Below are 21636 nucleotides of genomic sequence, written 5' to 3'. Positions count from 1 at the left end.
AGGCATGGACACAGGTACACGGCGATGGACCCAGGAGACATAATGCGCAGGCGCCTACAGCCTGCATCTCATAAACCGCAAGTGACGTGTGATCCACCGCGAACGAAGGAGTTACGGCTCAAAAACGAAAGAGCTCAATTAACGTAAATAAGACATGAAGCAACAACGCGCCCATAGCTAACGACTAACGACACAGCCACACAGAAAAGAGGATTCTGCACTGCACCCCAGAGTCAAACGAAAGACACTACGGGGTCCGCAAAGGTCCACAAAGATAGTACGAAAGGTGCGAGAAACTACGAAAGGCGCAGGCGCCTACAACGCGCTTCTGAACTAAACGTCCACACTACACAGCATGGTCCAGGTAATAAGAATAAACGAGCTCTCCGTATTAAACGTACGGCATCCTCACACGTCCAAACCATATAGCATATGTGAATCACATTACAGTGATGCATTATTAACAGTACAACCACAGAAAACGCTCCGTATTAACAGTAAGTGCTATTATCCATATTACTAACGGTAGACTATAGATAACTGATGGAGTCACAGTCACGGCTCCAAAACGATCCAGCTTAACTAACAGAGCTACAAAAACAAGCCCGCATGGATAGATAAAATACACGTAGGCGCCTACAACGCGTGTCTGAAACCGCGGAAGCAAAACTGTCTCGGCTCCAAAACCAAACAGCTCTGCACGGACAAATACAATGTACATAGACGCCTACAACGTGCGTCACAAACTGCGGAAGCAAAGCAGGCACAGATTCAAAACGCAGCGCGTGTCTGAAATGCCGCAAGCAAAGCAGGAATGGCTCCAAAAAGAAAGAACTCGACTAACGGGGCTACAAAAACGAACCCACCTGGATAAAACAAATGAACGCAGGCGCCTACAACGCGCTTCTCAAACAACGCAACCAAAGGAGTCATGGCTCCAAAACGAAATAACTCAACTAACGGACATACAGAAGCGAGCCCGCCTGAATACAATTAATGAACGTAGGCTCCTACAACGCGCCTCTCAAACAGCAGAGTCAATAGATAAACGGCAAAGAAAGGAACGACAGACGGCCGCTAAACAATTCCGCCAATTAGCTGACAACACATTCTGTAATGAGTCCACTATTAGTGAACATTCATTAGGATTAATGAATATACTTCCTTTGTTCGTCATCTACACCTTTACAGTCCAATATATCTCATACATTCATCAATGTATTTCAGGTTACCCAACACCGGGGGTAGGCGAGTGAAGCGAGCAGGGGGCAGAGCCCCCTTGTTAAAGAAGAACATGCAATGTATCACAAAGGAAGCATCAAACTTCTTCTGACCGAATATTATGTCATGAATTCTCTTCATCAGTCAAGGATGCATTGGATCCACTCACACAATTTTACAATACTTCCCTTCCCACCATGCTGTCCCTGAAGGTATTGAAAAAAGGCAGCAGACATTTCACAAAATATTTTATTTTAGTATAAATATACAACTATATTGTTTAGCTTTAAATTTTTTTTCACAAATCATTGATGCCAATGTCTTGAGCAAATGGGTGGCAACAAGTACAAGCAAAACTTTTGCCTGACCAAACTCACAGATTTCTGTTTCTGTAGAGGTTGTAATTGTTTTAGGTTGAGACACACCAAAATAAAAGTACATCACAGCAGCAGCTTTCTTCCAATGTTCTTCACGTGTGTACAATATTTCATTTGGCAACATGAGCATAGATTCCTGACAGTATATGTTATACTGACTTTTTTTCCCCTTTATTGAGAAAGGAGTAGTTCAGTCCCAGGATGCCTGCTATGCACACTCCCACCATGCATCATCTGCACACATTTCAGCAAAAGTCACATGAAATCTAGGATTTCTGTCTCCATCTCATTCTCACTGCCATCTGAAGGATGGAATTCTTCTTCTTCATCACCATTATCTTCTTCTGCACTCTCCATGTCAATGGATTCTTGTCCCTCTTTTGAGGATGAGTGAGCTTTCTTGCCTGGAAGCAGAGCTGATGAGGAAAAAAAAAATTGTTAAGCATAAGAATTAATTGTTTCACAAAGAGACAGAAGCAAAGCTATTGAAGTGGGACTACAAAGGAGATGTCATAGTTTAGATTTAAACATTGCACCCATTAATTGCAAAAAGCGGAAGTAGGTATGCAGCCAGACCATCACCTGGGTGGTTTACAAGTTAGCAGTAGCTCAAAATATGACACCTAGAGCCAAAATGTTGGAGGTGGGGGTTAAATGGAGAGAAAATGTGATGTTACCTGAATTCTTTGAGCGAACGACTTGCATGATCATGTTTGACATAATATTTCTGAGCTCATCATTTGTTTTGGGAACACACCAGCCATCCCGTTCTGTACATTCTGCCTCCTTGGTGTCGTTCTGATGGATGATTTTCTGTAGACTGCAGGGTGGGGAAAATAAATAAATAAATAAAGAGTCAACCCATGATGTTTTCTCCAAACCAAAAACAAAAAAAAAATCTGCGTAGTAATTTCTGCGTTCATGTTCTGAACATCTAGCAGCTGTAAACAACTTGTAGTCAGCGGCCAGATTTTCAAAACACTTTATCAGCTGCACTCAACAATGTGCTGCCCAACGTAGAATCAAAGAAATGTCACCAGTGCTACAGTGCTGTAACTGATGATCCAAAAATAATTTAAAAACATGACTACAAGACAAAGCAAGGCCGAGTTTCCATCTTGTTTGAAGGTTATAAATCAGTCAGGTGTCACTGGCAGAGTTGGGGTGAGAATTCCCAGAACTGGACTCGCAAAGCTGTAGTTGGCAAGAAGTCTTATGTAAGTTGACCTAATATGCTGCAAAGCTTTATGCTACGTACGCCATAAGGCAGTGTCTGAATTCTTGAGAACTCAGCAAAATGATTGATGGTGCCTGGCTTCAATTTTAGATCAAAGGATCAGCAGCATGCAGAGTTGCAGACACTGACTTTTAAAATGTGCTGGCTATTTGCCAGGTGCCCGCTAAGTTACCTTCCAATGTACCTATTTGAAAGGGGCAATAAATGGTCATATTCAAATTTTACTGAAAATGATGTCTGGATTTATTAAAATTATGGCCTTCGGACAATACAAAAAAAAATATCAGAAAATCAAAAAGTTTTGAGCTTGTTACTAAATGATCATTTTAATTGCAGTATGTCAATTTCTATCTGTGCACAGTGGGTCTAATGACATTATTATAAAGGAGCAACTACAAACCCATCACAACAGGCAGGGCCAACCAGAGCCTTCCTCTGCCTCCTCCAAGCAACTGTCATCGATAGAATATTTTCTCATTGGTCTGCTTCAACCCTGGAACTATTGACCACAACTGCCCGACCTACAGTAGGTTGCCCATTAAGCCATCCAATTAAGTAGCTCAGAGAAGTGTAGCTAAAGAGAGAAGGCCTTATCGAACATCAAGCAGCAGTGGACAAAATGTAGGAATCAAACCTGGATAGGGCATACAATTACACACATCCACATTATAAAGGATGTACAGCTCTTTACACTTTCATACATTAAACTGCATTTTCTAAGTGGTCACCCAAGTGTGTTTCCAAGTGCACACTTCAGCCCCTAGTCCCAGAACTGGAAGAAACATCTACAGCAAGGGTCCTCAATCACAGTCCAGGAAGGCCGCAAGTGGCTGCAGGTTTTTGTTCTAACCCGATTGCTTAATTAGAAAGTAATTCTTGCTTAAAATTTAATTTCATGGCTTGTTAGTGCTTTAACTCTGCTATGTCAGGTCATTTTCATATTCTGGATTTTCTTCCCCTTTCTAAGGATATCATCCAAATGATTTGAAGTCTAAAATTGATGAGTAATTCTCAGTCCTTCACTTTCCTTCCAAGTATTTAATTAAACCCAATAGTGCATGATAAATACACACAGGTGTCAATGGAAAAAAGCGAAATGGAGAAATGCTGGTCTCTTTTCTCATTTACATGTTATTGCTAATTAGGAGCAATTCAAAACCAAGAATACAGCTGTTTAAGACTAAAATAAGGGTTCAAAATAACGAGCGAGACAACTAAAGTGAAGTAGAAGTGTTACTTGAGCAATAAGGGCTTCTTATTAAGCATTTGGGTTGGAGCAGAAACCTGCAGCCATTGCGGCCCTCCAAGACTGTGATTGAGGACCCCTGAGCTACAGAAAATGAATAACTTGGATGGATGGATCACTGAATACTGAATTATTTAAAACACCAAGCACTTGCATATGTGGTGCAATTTCATCTTTGTGCCCTGTTGGACAGGTAAAAAAACTAGAATTTTAGAAATTAAGAGTGTTGATATGTATTACTTCCCAATTAACTTATTGCATGTATTAAACTACTTATGTTTTACTCGAAGTTTCTAATAAAATATGAAGACAAAAACTGAATGGTCTTAGAAGTGTTGGAAAGTTGTGTGGCCTGTGAAGTTTTTGGGAGGAATTATTCTTAGTGCATGTGTTGCTAAAAATAAGTTCATAAAAGATGTAGTGGAGTAAATGACATTCAGTAGAAGATTCAGCTGACTATGACAATTGCTTATTTAAACATCAGTAACTGTAAATTAGGATTACGACAATGGAACCGTTTAGCTAATGTACTGACATTCTGCTACTTGGATAACAGATTGAATGTATGTGTATTTTACAGTATCTGTGGTAGAATGAAGAGTGAAATGCACAATAAAATCATTCCACTCCGATTTCTTAAGGATCCTTCCAAGCAGTAATGGGAAAGATTTATGTAAGAGTGACCACTAACTAAGGGAAAAAGAAAAAGCCATACAAAATTGTAAGACTTTTAGGGAACCACATCACAGGTTTTGAGGAGACATCAGCTTACCTGTCGACTTGTAAGTCACACAGCTGGTAGAACATTTGCCTATAAGGTGGCAGGGTCCCCTCACGGAAAATATACACGGACTCCTAAGAACAAACAAACAAATAAATAAAGAACCAAGTCAATATGTATTGAGAGTGTTGTACTCTCTTCTAGTCTCAACTGTTTAGCAAGCTTCCTCCAAGACTGTGAATACAACGGGCATGGAGTGGCAGAAGGTACAAGGAGATCCAATAATGTCCAAAATGGATAAGTAAGAAACCAGATTAAAGCAAAAAATATAAGGAGAAAAAGCATTCCTTGATAAACAGTATCACTTAGAGCATCTGTCCTCAGGCACCTGGTTTTCAGGAGAACTACCAACCTTCAGCCGGTACCTAGAAGGAGCCGGCCTTCGGCCACCAGAAAAGCTTTCTGCAGCTGGGCCCTGGGTGAACTCCTGCAGGCTGGCTGGTTGGGAACCTGGAAGTAGATTCTAGGTGTTACTTGCATGAAAATGCTGTATGGCATGATATGAAGAAAGAAAAAAAAAAAAAAAAAAAAGGAGTCTGGAGTTCAGGAAATCAAAGTTAAACTACCCACCTGTTTTATTCACAGTGATAGGCAACTTATAATCATAAGCGCTCCTCTTTGCTTTCACTGGAATGTCACCAGGAGTATAGCCTGTAAGAGAGGCAAGTAACATTGCATTCAAAAAGTCAGTCAATCATTTTCCATCCCGCTATATCCTAACAAAGGGTCACGGGGGTCTGCTGGAGCCAATCCCAGCCAGCACAGGGCGCAAGGCAGTAACAAATCATAGGCAGGGCACCAGCACACCGTAGGGCACACACACACACACATGCACACGCACGCACACACACCAGGCACACACTAGGGACAATTTAGGATCACAAATGCACCTAACCTGCATGCCTTTGGATTGTGGGAGGAAACCAGAGCACCCAGAGGAAACCCACGCAGACACGGGAAGAACATGCAAACTCCACGCAGGGAGGACCCAGGAAGCGAACCCAGGTCTCCTTACTGCGAGGCAGCAGCGCTACCACTGCGCCACTGTGCCGCCCGCATTCAGAAAGTGATTAACTAAATCTGTTCCCCGTCCTGAAGTTCTTCATACTCCCGAGTTCAGTGGTTCAAAACTGTTCTCACATTGCAATCTCCTTTGGAAATGGCCAGACACAACAATTTAGGCCAAAATGTTGGCATTTATTTAAACTTACTGGGATGATGCAATGTACGGTCCGGTCATTCTGAATTTAGGGAATAGTGGCCATATCTTTAATAAAAATTCCATGACATCAAAGCTTAAGGTATACCATCAATCACAAGTCACTGCATTATTGCCAATGGGCATTTCTCATAATAGCTTGCATATACAGAGAGTATAGATTTGTGGAGTTCTAAGACATATACAGTCGACCCTTGATATACGAACGGCCTGACATGCGAACAACTTGCTTTACGACCAAAAATTTTGTTTTGAATTACGACCAACATCTTGCGTTACGATCCGAATGCGGTCACGTGTATCCGCTTATGCGATTGTAAACAAACAGCCGAGAGCGCTTGTAAGCGTCAGTCGGAGCCCGGATACATGTGTTTGTGGATGTAATTTCGGTCAGTGCAGTGAGTTATAGAATTTATTTCGATAATTGCTAAAGGAAGGAATTAAAGGTAATGAAGGTAAAGAAAGCGATCACAATCAAAACGAAGAAGGAAATTGTGTGGAAATATGAGAGTGCCGTCCGTGTGACTGATCTCGCTAATATGTACAGCATGTCGAAATCCACCATCTCAACAATTTTACAAAGAAAAGATTTGTATAAAGGAAACTCCTTCCAAACAATAACCACCTTCCATTTCATTCTCCTCCTCCTTCCTTCCTGCAAGCCAAAGATGTCAACTTCAATGGCGAGTACAGTATGAAATTGTTGTTTCTGGTAGGCTAGGCACTTTTTATAACTTTTTGGTTAGTACATTAGAAAAATTATTGGTGTTTTTGGTAAATTATGCACATTATACAACCCTTTTCTATTAAAAAAAGTTAAGTAAGTGTTGCTGTGGGCAGTTCGGAACACATTAAGGGCATTTCCATTATTTCTTAAGGGAAAAAATAGTCTTGACTTACAACCAACTTGAGTTAAAACCAGCCCTCGCGAACGAATTGAGTTCGTAAGTCAAGGGTCCACTAAATTCAGAATACTTCCCACAGAAACCTTTATCAAGTCCACCTCTGAAGTGGTTTGGTAGAGCCCTCTTTTGAATCCAGACTGAGCCTGAACTCTTTGTCTTGTGGATTACGGAAACCATGCTTATGGGTTTTAATACATGTGGACTTGACAGCATCATTCAGTTTCTGCAGATATTTTTAACCATACATTTACACCACAAATGGCCTTTTGCACCTCATACCAAAGGTGCACACATGGGAATGACGATCTGGCGACACTGCAGACCAGTAGAGTGAACTAAAGGCACTTATCACCAGCTGGAAATAAAGCATGCATAATTGTGCTGAAATATTTATATGAAAAAGGGTGACCAGAAGAAAAACTCCCTAAAGGCAGGGTTTGAACAGGTCAGTTTAACTGAGTGTGGAATTGCATTTTGACCACAATCTGGCTTTGTATTTATAAGTCAAGGTGTGCGTATGGTGTAAATGTGGTAATGTCTACATGCTATTAACTTCATTTACTTAACAGCTCTATTAAATTATCCAGAATTGCAAATACACACTAACATTTACATACCATGTTTCATTCCACAGCGGATCCGGAAGTCCAACACTTGGTATACCTTGGACTTGGGATCCTTCCTAGGATCATAGCCAAAACGGACCCACATACTTCTCCATGGTCCAGTCAGCTGCAATGACAGAGATCACCTGAAGACACTTGGACACAAATACAAAAAAAAAAAAAAAAAAAATCTCCCCAAAAAGAACTCTGGACACCAAGAGCCACCCTGAAAAAGCCAAACGGTATCTCACATTAAGGGTGTGCCAAGCAAGTCAGTTACCTTATTTGTGCAACTAACAACAAAAAAAGAAAAATAAAATAGTTTGTATTAAATAAAATAATTTGTGTATCTCAACGATAAATAGTTATACTAGCCTTGTGCAGGGGTAGTAGGTAATATAAATATTTTTATATAAACAAAGCAAAACATTACATTAAAACCATGCACTACTTCACTGCCAATAGTAACATATCGAGTATGCAGAAGTACAAGACGCTTTTTTTGTATTTAATAAAACTGCAACTTGTATTAATTTAAACAAACATTTCACAATAGCCCATAAGTAACATATAAATAAAAGGCTACAAGTTAGAACTCTTTACAAAAAGGAATCATAACAAAGTACAAGAAGACATTTTTAAAAACCAAAGGCAGGGCAAAAAAGCCGGGTGATCAGGTTTCAAGCGTGTGTTTGCTAATTGCTTGAATTGACAAATTAATGATAACTTTTTGCAACAATTCTGGCAAATTCCCGCCTTTAAGTTTACAGGCCGTCTTTTACCATTTGAATTGAAACCAAAATGAGTCTAAACTTCAGAAGGTACGCTTGGCTTCAAAATAATAATATTTATCAGTCCTTTTTAATTATTCCTACCTAAGGTCACTAACTGGGAAGCACCTTTTTCCCCCAGGGCATTGTAACTGAGGGTAAGAGCAGAAACTACCTAATCTCCACTTGACAGATTGTTATCCAATGAAGTCAAGTTTAGGAGCTTTAGTCCAGCCTATGTGTTGGTTAGTGTTGGAAGTGTTTGCTCATTTTTATAATTCACATTTTAAAGTTGACACTGCTTGATTACATTTTATCAGTGCAGGGTGCTCCGATTTATTGTTCAAATGAAACAGTCCAAAAAACAAATAAATAAACCCATATTGGTAAACCAGTTCGTTAACCATCAACTTGTGCAGGCCTATATCACGTGATCTTAAATGGTCAGACACAACTTTCTAACTGTCTCACCTGAAAAATGCCTTGCAGCTAACAACACTAAAGATCTGAAGAGGATAAAATAAGCCACAATTACCTGAAAGAGTGCAGACACTTAAAAGAACAGGAGTGCGTTAAAATGCACACACAAAAACTGGGATAAGGCAGAAACCTGGTTTCTTAAAAACCACCATTTACACACGCAATTTCACTAACGGAATTTCCTTTTGCATAATGCTCCAAAGTATTAAACTTTGCAAAAAAAAAGGGTTAAATGTCATCATTGGCCCCCATGAAACCAAAAACAAGCACTGGAGCCGGTCATAATTTTCTTGTTTCATAAATATGTTCAGTCCTTCATATACCGTGAACTAAACATTCCTCCTCCTTTTACATTCCCGACCTGAGCCCCTAAAGATTCAACATATGGACACTGGCCACTGTGTCATCTGATCACACTATTTAAACACATCTACAGCAAATAGGTAGATTAAAACTCAACGGACATATTATCAATGTTTGTTACCAGATTGCACGCAGCACACCTTTTTGTTTCACTGTGCAATTCAGCTTTGCAAAGGAACAGCGTACTGGCATGTTTATTTCTTGCCTTATACCCAGTGTTTTCAAGATAGTATAATGTAGGTATTTTTACTTCAAATATATATTTACCGGTATATATAATATAAAAGTATTTAATTAGGTTGTTCATTTGTTTAAAACAATAAATTGGACTAGATAACACAAGTTACTTTTAGTGTTATCCCCAACATTGCTCCGAAGATTGTGCTGCTGAGCTTAGCACTGTACGTTCAGCTCATCAACATATATTTAGCAATTTCTGAAATATTGTGACAGATTATTTCAATTAGGAGGAGGAATAAAATGATCATCCAAGCATTTGTCTCAGGAAATTCATCTTTGCGGACACTTCCACTGCTTTCTACCTATGGATATTGGACACATGTGAAGCTAACACATACATAAGGTAAGAGAGTGCAACAGACACGCGCAGAATTCAAAATCCTTAACTGTAACCTGGTTAATGGCCACATAATTGGCATACTCTAAGAGAGATCTATTAGTATCTATCTATCTATCTATTGTGTTACCCTGGTTTCTTAGAGGCCGATATCCCAGTTTCCCTAACCAGAATAAGAGTTTACATGGCATTTTTGAAAATCGAGTTTCAGTTAATAACTGGGTTATTAAAGTGCATGTAAATGCACTCTATGAATGGATAGATACAACTATATTTATCTGTAAGTGAAAATTCAATGTTTCCCAGTGTTTCACCTGAACTATTATAACTGTTAAATCATTTGAAGAATTTTTAATGGGAATTGTGCAACTTTAGAAAGTCTCTCCCACAATTGTTAGAACTCTCATCCTCTATTCAGCTATACAATCCCAGTAGCTCTTCTCTAATAAGATTTCCATAACACACCACTCACCATGTAATAGGCCACAAAAGGCAGCAGCAGCTTTAGCTTGTCTGGATGAATGTCTAAGTTGGCCTTCACTGCATTTCTAGACCATATGGGGCGCACGTCAAACATCTGAACAGAAACAAAATGAATTAGTTAAAATAGGGAAAATAGTAGTGCAAAGATGCAAATAGACAAAAACACTTTGAATGTGGTGCTTTACCATAGTATGATGTGAAATTACCAAATTTACAATACTAGCCAACCCGCGGCGTACCATACGCCACATAATCAGGCCTTTTTTTTTTTTAATGATTTTTAAGCACAGGGAGAAAATTAACATTTGAAAATCGCGCCTTCTCCTCCCGGATCGAGGGATGGGGGTGGACGGCTCTGGGGCAGAGTCCACATGCACCTCGCTTTTCTATATATAATCCACCAAGTTAGCCGACAACGGTAGTAGCGTGGGGAGGGGGGTGTGTACAAAGGGCAGGGATGTAATCACTGCGAGCGTATGACTCGCAGTTACTGGTAATTCCACGGTTTGCAGCATGAATGGGGTTCAACGGCTTACACACGCCTTTCTGCGCCGGATAGACGCACGTTGATCTATTCAGTATAGCGCGCGTGCAGTTACCTGATGCAGGAATCTGTATAACATTGAAAGAAGTGTTGTTGCAATGAAATACATTTGAAGCGGTGGCCATGGAAGGCAAATGAACAGTTAACGCGGCTTACAGCTGGATTGATGCCGTGTTCTGTGTCACCCGACCATGATAGTATCGGGGGGGATGGGGTGTATAAAGGGTAGGGACATAATCAGTGCGAGCATAAAAGCCGGACTTTCTGGGAATTACTCGTTCGTGGGGAACAAATGCAAGCCCCGGTTGATCCATTCATTGTGGTGCACGTGCAGTACGGGACATCAGAGACCTGTTAATGCTCAATCTCATGCATAATTATTTATTGAATGCTAAACACTTCCGGAAAGACACAGTTGTCTAAAACGGGTTGGTCTGAGAATACAACAGTAAGTGAATGAAAAGATGGAACTCTGGAGAGAGCAAAATACAACACAATAGTGAACCCGCGGCATAACAAACGCCGCATAATTATTTATTGATGGTTGAACACTTCTGGAAAGACACATTTTTTTAAAAAGGGAGGGTTTGAGGATACAACAGAAAGTGAATGAAAAGATGGAACTCTGGAGAGAGCAACATTTTTGCAATGTCACCGATTCTGCATATTAAATCTTGAGAGACAGGGTGTCCTTGTGTGGTGAGTTGTTGCAGTTTGTGACCACGTCGCCGAAGTTATCCCAATGCTGGCAAACAAAGCCAACAGCCATGTTGCGAAGTTTGAGAGCAACAGTTTCGTCAATGACATTTTTCCAAAAAAACCTGACTGATAGGCAGGTTTTCGATGGGGAATGCGGTTGGGTGTCGTAACCGAAAATAATAATGAAAAGTCAACGTGGCTCAGAGGTGTATGTGGACTCATAGCACAGACGAAAGGGACTAACTGGGTGGTCGGTGAGTTTTTGCGTTCGGGCACATGAGCAGGCAGTGTGAATGCCTAGAGAGCGAGGGTAGACGCGGGCCGGGAAAAAAGGAGTGTTGGTGAGCAGGGAAACGTCTTCCGTGTTCCTGCAGGACCATCTAAGAAGACGCATGTTTGTCGCGGATGCGAATTGCTGTATGTAGCATGTAAAACAGTTTGGTATGGTGCACGCGGTCGTGCCTCGTAAACGAAAAGTCAACGTGGCTCAGAGGTGCATGTGTACTGTAGCCCTGCCGAACATAAATGATGTTGTTTTTTCAGACTTGTTGCGTCCGAGTTGGTGGGCGTGGCTCTACGAGTTGTCGTCGTATCCAATGGTCTTGGGTGTCTTACTTGTCGGCGGCTTAGTGAATCCACGCCCCTTCCGGCGTGCTTTCTATGGGTGGCTACTTGTCTTCCGGCTTAGTGAATTATATATATAGATTTTTGGGGAAATGTTTCAGGTAAAGTACCACTTCCAGTTAGCGGGAATAGCTCAAAAGTTGATAGAAATCTACGTTTTGTACCTAATACTTATATGCTAAATTTGGTTGACCTAAGAGAAAGCGTACTCAAGTTATTGTGTTTACATACACACACACAAACAGACACACAAACATAATTCCAAAAAGGGTATTTTCAGACTCAGGGGGGTCTAAAATGCAGAGATTCATCAAAATTGACTTTTTGGACGATTACAATACTTTCCCTATGAGACAGTAAATCGGACTCAGGGAGGTCTAAAACATCAAGATTCATCAAAATCTCAAGGTCGAATTATTGGACGATTACAATACTTTCCCTATACTTCGTATACAAGAAAGTAAAAAAACAGTACATTTACAGAGTATTTTATTACAACAGTGCCCATTGGCCACCTTCACATTGAAGCTCAATTGTGATCTGTTCACTCATGTGATATCTTTTTAGGGAAGTGTGAACCGCAAAAATACATATGGAATCAACACATTTCAGATTTATACCACTTTCCTATGTAGTACTGAATCTTAAGCAAACATTCGCAACATAAAATGTGTCCTATATTTGAATGAAACAGAGTAGTCTGGAAAAATATACTCCCCAGCTAATTTATGTCAATTTACAATATATCTATGTGTTGAAAATCAGCATGGATTACACTACAGACTTGGTGTACAAATAGGAAGAAAGCAAGGTGGCGGACTTAAGAATTTGGGGTGAATTCCACCAGCCAGCCCAGTCCAATTACTATGTTATTTCTGATGGAAATGGTGCACATTAAATGCCTATTTTTTCGAGACAGTCTTGTAGGCCAACAGAATCTGACCAATGGAGACATCCCTCTCGACATTATGAAATTGTCAAACCACTGTTTTTCATCAAACCCTTCACATCACTCCCTCCCACTAGTCTTGGGTCTACACATTTCCACAGGTGCAGAAGTGATAGATGATATTTCATTTTACATTTCTCCTTCCTGCCATTACGAGCAAATGAATTACAGACATCTTGCACTGAAGAAAAAAAATAAACGAAGTAGCACAGCAGCCAGCCTGTTAGGTCACATTTGTCGGACAAATTTATAATTCTGACTTCTGAACATGAAGGGCACATTCAGGACAGATAATCTGTACAGAGGCATAATGGATTCAGATCACTAGCAACACTAATTTGAACTGTCAGAAAAATGCAAATGGGCTAAAAACAGAAGGGAGTCACTTCAGCCTGCTGTTTGAATGTAGCCATTATGATATTCACTTTGTTATGGTGCTTTTCGGGAAATACGGAGATCTTACTTGCTTTATTGCTTCTTCTAACTTGAAGTCATTTGTGTGGCCATGCAGGCGTTTCCATTTCAAAACAGCGGCCTTCATCGGTTCTTTAGGTACCTCTTTATCTTCAAAATTCACAAAAATTGCATTATGTGGACGCCGAGCACGGCTCAGTCCGATCAAATTTTCACTGGACAACTGGGGTGGAGTATATCCTTCTCTGAAAGGAAGGGAAAACAACAGAATAACAACACGGCTCATGAGGGAAAACATCTTCAACCCTTAAAAAGGTGACTACGTGTTAACTCCAGAATTCATGACAATAATCTAACCTGTGCTGAATTTCTGGTCGGTAGAAGTAGTCTGTTGGATTATCAAGGCGTGAAAATAGGGGTGGAGGGATGAACAGTGGCAGGTCCTGGTCAAAAAACTCCTTTTTCTCTGGACGCTGCAATATGATCTTGTCGTACAGGGAGGTGCACTTTCCTTCCTTGCTGGTTTGAAAAGCCAAGTACTGAAAATCTGCAAGACCTGCAAATAAAGACCTGGTTAGTTTGACTAAAGATGTTTCAATACTACTCATACTGTACAGTTCCTGTTTTAAAATAACGCAGAAGCTACTCTGCCCTTATGAATTATTCAGTCAGGAGTTCCAAATCCTGATGCTGCTGGTTTTCACTTAAATAATCTTGTAATTTGAAGGTCAGCTCCTACCTAACTCAACAACATGTCGGCCCGACATATCCGCAGCTATATGGTTCCAGGAGCACCACTCCTGTGGAATTGCAAAAACTGTGGATACTCTTTACGAAAGATTCTCAGGGATCTTTAATGACCACAGAGAGTCAGGACCTTGTTGGTTATGTCTCATCCAAAGAACAGTGCCATTTTTACAGCACAGTGTTCCCGGCACTGCCCTGGGATCCACATTCAGACCTCAGGGTAAACATCCCCTGTTGGGTTTTACTGGAAGAGGTGTTGGAGAGGCCACGCTTTTCCTAGGTGGTCTCCCATCCAAGATACTGGCCGGGCCCAAACTTTCTTAATTTCAGGTGGATGAGCTCTTCTGAAGAGCATGTGGTATAGCTGCTAATGTAAATCAAGATCCATAGAACACACAAACTCCATACCGATGATAACCATATTTAAGATTAGAAAGATTAGAATCCAGGCTTTTGCAGCTAAAACATCAGTTCAAATGTGTTGCACAAAAAGGCTAATAAACAACTTTAAAATTACACAGCCACTGGAGGATGTCCATCTATTTTCTGAATCAACTTTTTCTTCTATGGGAATACCAATAGCTAAAAACATATTCAGGCAGAATTGCAGAAACCAAATCTGGGCTTGGTCCAATTTAATCAGGGGTCACACACACAAAGCCACGATCAAATCCTGGGCTGCTTTCAAGGTGGTTATTAACCCAATAAGCATGTCTTTTCCATGCCAGGATTTGAATCCAGGACTAATCCAAGTTAACAAAAATATAACTCTTCCTGTACAGGTTAGTTCATGAAATGAGATAAAGAGTATACCTTGAAATTTGTATGTTGTACCAATAAACCCCAGTACTTCCATGTGACATTGGCCTGTTGGAGTAGGAATTTTTTCGGAAGATTCCGTTTTTGCTTCAGTATTCACCTTTTGGATTCTTCTACGGACCCTCAACAACAGACTCATGGAGGTATACCGATTACCACAAACAGGATGGCAATATGGGTCCTGTGGACGGAAACACAGTTCCAGGCGCTTGGAGGGGTCAGCAAAGGTCTGTAAACAAGTATATAGAACATAAAGTATTAGAAGACTTAGATATTACTGAACATCAACATTAAAATAAACATTTGAAATACATCAGTCTGTGTGTAATGAATGAATCTAATATACAAGTTTCACTTTTTGAATATAATTACTGAAATAAATCAACTTTGTCATGATATTCTAATTTTATGACCAACACCTGTATGCTGAAACACATGCAGATGAAACTGAAAGGCATGCAATCCAGAATGAAATACAGCAACTCCATTTTGAAGCACGTATCATTCATACTAACCACATTAAATTAAACTAACAGATTTTCTAGGAATTTATAAGTTGTTTCCTGCCTTGCACAAAATACTGCCAAAACAGGTTCCACCCCGGCCCGTCCCACTACTCCTTGGATCCAGGAGGCCTGGAATTGGATTATAAAGGTTTTGAATGTAATTAACATGTTTAAAAAAAAGAATGCAAGTCTACAGTATTTTCTAATGTAGTTTCTGTTAAATATCAATGAAAAGATTTTGTGTCACACAGAGAATATGTCTGTTTAGCTTTTCTGTACAACATCACACCACAGCTGTCAGTGGGAACAATGCACTGGTGCACACAGAGATACTGCTCAGCAGGAAATGTACAGTATGAAACACACATTCACAACCTTCTTGATTTTTTCTGTTCTTACATGTCTGTTGCAGTCAAGTCAATAAAAGCTGGTAGTGTATGAGATAAATTATCAACATACATTGTATATGATATATAATGTAGAAGACAAATCTACACAATGTACAGTCATGTGCAAAAGTATGTGAACTCAGCATTGAGGTGCACATATAGACAAGTACTCTAAAGCAAAACAAAAAAGCAAGTCAAATATACACAGCTACTGGCAATTCTTTAATTTTGCATAACTGTTGGTACTACTAGAAGTGTTTTTAGTATTTTGTATGTCATCCATTATTATCGAGTACAGCTTGGATCTGAGCAGGCATGGAATGGCAGAGTTGACGACTGTAGTCTTCTATGATCTGTGACACCCAAACTTGTTTGATTTTGTGTTTCAGGTCTTCCACAGAAGTTGGGTGCACTTCAGCAATGGCTTTCCTCTTTTTCACCCATGCATTTTCGATTGGGTTAAGGTCTGGTGAATTGCCAGGCCACAGATCTAATAACTGATACCCAGCCAATGCAAACCATGCCTCCACTATCTTGCTTGTGTAACTGGCGCCCTATCCTGCTAAAAATAATTTGTATCATGTACAGTATAAGTTTCACAACAGAGTGTAAGCATTTCAGTATGTTGTGTAGGAGATAACATCACACTATATAGTGTATGCAGTTCACTATAAAATGTATGAGATTCAGTATACAGTGTATGTGTTTAACTACATAGCGCATACGTTTCTGTATATAGTACAGTATGTGACAAAATCTCACTATATACACTATGTATTTCTATAAAATTCATGTGTTTCAGTATATGGTGGCATTTCAGTATTCAATGTATGGGCATTAGTATATTGTATTGCATGAGACAAAATTTCAGTATATATTATTACTGGACAACGCTGGCAGCACTGTGAGGATTTTTCTTCCAACCTTCTCTGTGAAGGGGTAAGCTCAGAGATAAGCAGGTGGATGAGCCTATGGTGTCCTGGATAAAGAACTGTCAGGTAGACCGCAGTTTGAGAGACTCAAAGATGGTGCTTCAGATGAGGACCTGAGCAACACTGGAGCACCACAGAGAACAGTCCGGTCTCCTTTTCTCTTCACTTTGTACATCTCAGACTATAAATATAACACCAGGTCATGAAATTTGCAGAAATCTTGCACTTCTAGGTTGTGTTGAGACGGGGGGATGATACATAAGACAGGAGTCAGGTAGAGAACTCTATTTCTTTGTGTAGAAAGAATTGTCTGCAACTTAACACCAGTAAAATCAATGAACTGGATATTCACTTTCACCACACCAAAGAGCCTCTGTGTCCGGTCAGTGTTCAGGGAGTAGATGTAAAGGGAGTGTACTCCTTCAAGTACTTGGGGGTCCACATTAACGACAGGTTGTACTGGTCTTGGAACACAGAGAACCATATAAGAACGGAGAGAGCAAGCTCTGTTTTTTTTCTTAGGAGACAGTGTTCCTTTAATGTGGGTAGTGACATCCTTCATATCATCAAATCTGTAACAACCAATGCAATTTATTTTACGTTGTGGTGTGCTAGGCTGGTAACATCACTTCAAGACAGACCTACTGAATCAACGAGCTAATTAAAAGAGCAGGCTCAGTTATGGGATATCAACTGGACCCCATGGAGGTAGTAAAGGAGGAGAGAATGAATACAAAACTGAGTGCCATTATGAACAATGATGCATGTCCCCTCTCTCACATACTAACACGGAGGACTTTCAGCAATGACTTACTGTCAAGAAATGCAACTGGGGCTCCTTTATACTGTAGCGACAGACAGAACTGACATCCCAGGAGGCTCTGTGGCACTGCACCTAAAATTTGACTGTTAATTATGATTTCTTTCATGTTGGTTTATAGGTTTTGACAATGGGAGTGTTTTTCTTGAAATTTAAATATGGGGTGTGGAGTTTGCCTACCACCACTAACCGATGCTGCCTGGTGTATGAGTCCTGGAATTGGGCCTAAAGAAAGAGTGGAATTTGAATATTGCCATTTGTAGCGATTTTCTTTACTCTTAATATCCATCCATCGTCTCCCGCTTATCCGAGGTCGGGTCGCAGGGGCAGCAGCTTGAGCAGAGATGCCCAGACTTCCCTCTCCCCGGCCACTTCTTCTAGCTCTTCCAGGAGAATCCCAAGGCGTTCCCAGGCCAGCCCGGAGACATAGTCCCTCCAGCGTGTCCTGGGTCTTCCCCGGGGCCTCCTCCCGGTTAGACGTGCCCGGAACACCTCACCAGGGAGGCGTCCATGAGGCATCCTGATTAGATGCCCGAGCCACCTCATCCGACTCCTCTCGATGCGGAGAAGCAGCGGCTCTACTCTGAGCCCCTCCCGGATGACTGAGCTTCTCACCCTATCTTTAAGGGAAAGCCCAGACACCCTGCGGAGGAAACTCATTTCAGCCGCTTGTATTCGCGATCTTGTTCTTTCGGTCACTACCCATAGTTCATGACCATAGGTGAGGGTAGGAACATAGATCGACTGGTAAATTGAGAGCTTCGCCTTGCGGCTCAGCTCCTTTTTCATCACGACAGACCGATGCAGCGCCCGCATTACTGCGGATGCCGCACCGATCCGCCTGCCAATCTCACGCTCCATTCTTCCCTCACTCGTGAACAAGACCCCGAGATACTTGAACTCCTCCACTTGGGGCAGGATCTCGCTACCAACCCTGAGAGGGCACTCCACCCTTTTCCGGCTGAGGACCATGGTCTCGGATTTGGAGGTGCTGATTCTCATCCCAGCCGCTTCACACTCGGCTGCAAACCGATCCAGAGAGAGCTGAAGATCACGGCCTGATGAAGCAAACAGGACAACATCATCTGCAAAAACCCAATCCTGAGCCCACCAAACCGGACCCCCTCAACGCCCTGGCTGCGCCTAGAAATTCTGTCCATAAAAGTTATGAACAGAATCGGTGACAAAGGGCAGCCCTGGCGGAGTCCAACTCTCACTGGAAACGGGTTCGACTTACTGCCGGCAATGCGGACCAAGCTCTGGCACCAATCGTACAGGGACCGAACAGCCCTTATCAAGGGGGCCCGTACCCCATACTCTCGGAGTACCCCCCACAGGATTCCCCGAGGGACACGGTCGAATGCCTTTTCCAAGTCCACAAAACCACATGTAGACTGGTTGGGCAAACTCCCATGCACCCTCCAGGACCCTGTTAAGGGTATAGAGCTGGTCCACTGTTCCGCGACCAGGACGAAAACCACACTGTTCCTCCTGAATCCGAGGCTCGACTATCCGACGGACCCTCCTCTCCAGGACCCCTGAATAGACTTTTCCAGGGAGGCTGAGGAGTGTGATCCCTCTGTAGTTGGAACACACCCTCCGATCCCCTTTCTTAAAGAGGGGGACCACCACCCCGGTCTGCCAATCCAGAGGCACTGTCCCTGATGTCCATGCGATGTTGCAGAGGCGTCTCAACCAAGACAGTCCTACAACATCCAGAGCCTTGAGGAACTCCGGGCGTATCTCATCCACCCCTGGGGCCCTGCCACCAAGGAGTTTTTTGACCACCTCGGTGACCTCAGTCCCAGAGATGGGGGAGCCCACCTCTGATTTCCCAGGCTCTGCTTCCTCATTGGAAGGCATGTTAATGGGATTGAGGAGGTCTTCGAAGTACTCCCCCCACCGACCCACAACGTCCCGAGTCGAGGTCAGCAGCGCACCGTCCCCACCATATACAGTGTTGGCACTGCACTGCTTCCCCTTCCTGAGACGCCGGATGGTGGACCAGAATCTCTTCGAAGCCGTCCGAAAGTCGTTCTCCATGGCCTCCCCAAACTCCTCCCACGCCCGAGTTTTTGCCTCAGCAACCACCAAAGCCGCATTCCGCTTGGCCTGCCGGAACCTATCAGCTGCCTCCAGGGTCCCACAGGACAAAAGGGTCCTGTAGGACTCCTTCTTCAGCTTGACGGCATCCTTCACCGCCAGTGTCCACCAACGGGTTCGGGGGATTGCCGCCACGACAGGCACCGACCACCTTACAGCCACAGCTCCGGTCAGCTGCCTCAACAATAGAGGCACGGAACATGGCCCATTTGGACTCCATGTCCCCCACCTCCCTTGGGATGTGGTCGAAGTTCTGCCGGAGGTGGGAGTTGAAGCTACTTCTGACAATCTCCTTGAGAGGGGCTGGACTCTGTACTCTTAATACTGGTAATGTAATACAAAGTGTTTTCTTGAAATATCTGTGGTGTCTCTTTCTCACAATACCAACGTTAAAATACCTGTATAACGCCTCACTGGCACTGTGACTGCCAAGTCGGATGTTTTGTTTCTCTAAAGTTTCCTCCTTTTTAGTCATTGTGTGTGTGTGTGTGTGTCGAGACCATTGTGCTTGCATGTAAATATTTTTGTATTTACGTATGTATTTAAAGAGCCTCTGTAAACAGTCAAATTTCACCCAGGGAACAAATATAGTTCTACCTATCTATACTGTGTATTGTTCTTCAGTACATTGTGTAGGAGACAAAACTTCACTATAAAGCGTATTCGTTCTAAGATACTGCGTATCAGCGGTGAATGAAGTCCTAAACGGCATCACCTACTTCACCACTCGGCGGCCCCGCTCTGCGAGTTTGCTGGTCTGCTACTTGCTGGGTGAGCGGTTGTTTCTCTTCGACGCTTCCCCGTCACAATAATAGCGCTTACAGTTGACAGGGGCAAATCTAGCAGAGCAGAAATGTCACGTACCGGCTTGTGGCAAAGGTGCCATCAAGTGACACTGGCACGTTTAATGCGAGCTCATCTGTACGACCGATTCTACTACTAATGAATATTGCAAGGCTACGGCTTTATTTTATGCACCTGGTAACGATGAAACACCTGACCTCAATCCTTTGGAGGGCCGTCCAAACACTTTTGGACGTACAGTTTATATACTGCTAGCTATTTGCCGAACTTGATATAGTAACACTATTTCACTCAGTGACACAGCCTTTGAATACAAAGCGACAATATCCTCTGATGAAGGAGGCGTCTCCAACCGCCTCCCCCAGGACTACAATAAATAAACTCACTCCTTCGTCCAAAGCTTGAACAGATCGCACAACTTGTTCCGCTTCTCCTTTCCCCGTACGGACCGACAACAACATAGACACGCACCTTGCTCATACCATCCTCGCCTCCCAGAGTCTCCAGCATGGCCTTTTCATTTCGAATTCGACAAGGGTACTCGATGCACACCAAACGGTTAAATGGCTGCTGCAGCGGTATAGTGACAGAACTATAGTCGGCTGCAGAGCACTCCTTTGTACAGTCCACCGGTTCAGACTCCATCATGTCGCTCTCCATCATCAAGTGTGCGCGCGCTCACTTGTACTTCCGGTCCGGCACTCAAAAACCAATCGGAGCGACATCTGCACCACGCTGTTTTAGTTCCCGTCCCAGCTCTCGTAAAACGATTTTAACATAACGTAACACTGCTGATCAAAGGTCGATTGGAGCCCGGTGTGGGGGGATGCTTTAGAGTTCGACGGCCGGAGTGTAAACGAATTGACCGGCACAAGCTGTAAACATTATTTCGAATTTTTTTGGTGCGGGCAATAGCATAACATAAGATCATTGCGTATATATTTTTCAGCATCATTGTGGTGTCGTTTCCTTATTCATAATACTTAGAGCAAGGGTTCCCAAAGTGGTCGATATTGACCCCC

The 21636-nt window shown here is 42.2% G+C and overlaps 1 protein-coding gene across 1 annotated transcript; it reads right to left on the bottom strand.

Annotated features, from left to right (window-relative positions):
* Nucleotides 1–1686: 1686 nt before the first annotated feature.
* gtf3c5 (general transcription factor IIIC, polypeptide 5) lies at nucleotides 1687–21333 on the bottom strand. Its single transcript, XM_028808580.2, has 11 exons — nucleotides 21086–21333; nucleotides 15055–15289; nucleotides 13852–14050; nucleotides 13544–13739; nucleotides 10254–10358; nucleotides 7604–7718; nucleotides 5433–5513; nucleotides 5215–5312; nucleotides 4854–4936; nucleotides 2276–2418; nucleotides 1687–2014 (listed from the first exon to the last, which is right to left on the bottom strand). The coding sequence occupies exons 1-11, from the start codon at nucleotides 21275–21277 to the stop codon at nucleotides 1854–1856; spliced, it is 1608 nt and encodes a 535-aa protein (XP_028664413.2). The 5' UTR covers nucleotides 21278–21333; the 3' UTR covers nucleotides 1687–1853.
* Nucleotides 21334–21636: the final 303 nt, after the last annotated feature.

This window comes from Erpetoichthys calabaricus, chromosome 9 (genome assembly GCF_900747795.2).
Source record: "Erpetoichthys calabaricus chromosome 9, fErpCal1.3, whole genome shotgun sequence".
Taxonomy (NCBI): Eukaryota; Metazoa; Chordata; class Cladistia; order Polypteriformes; family Polypteridae; genus Erpetoichthys; species Erpetoichthys calabaricus.
The sequence above is the reverse complement of the archived record's forward strand: the minus strand, read 5'-3'. Positions and strand labels throughout refer to the sequence as shown.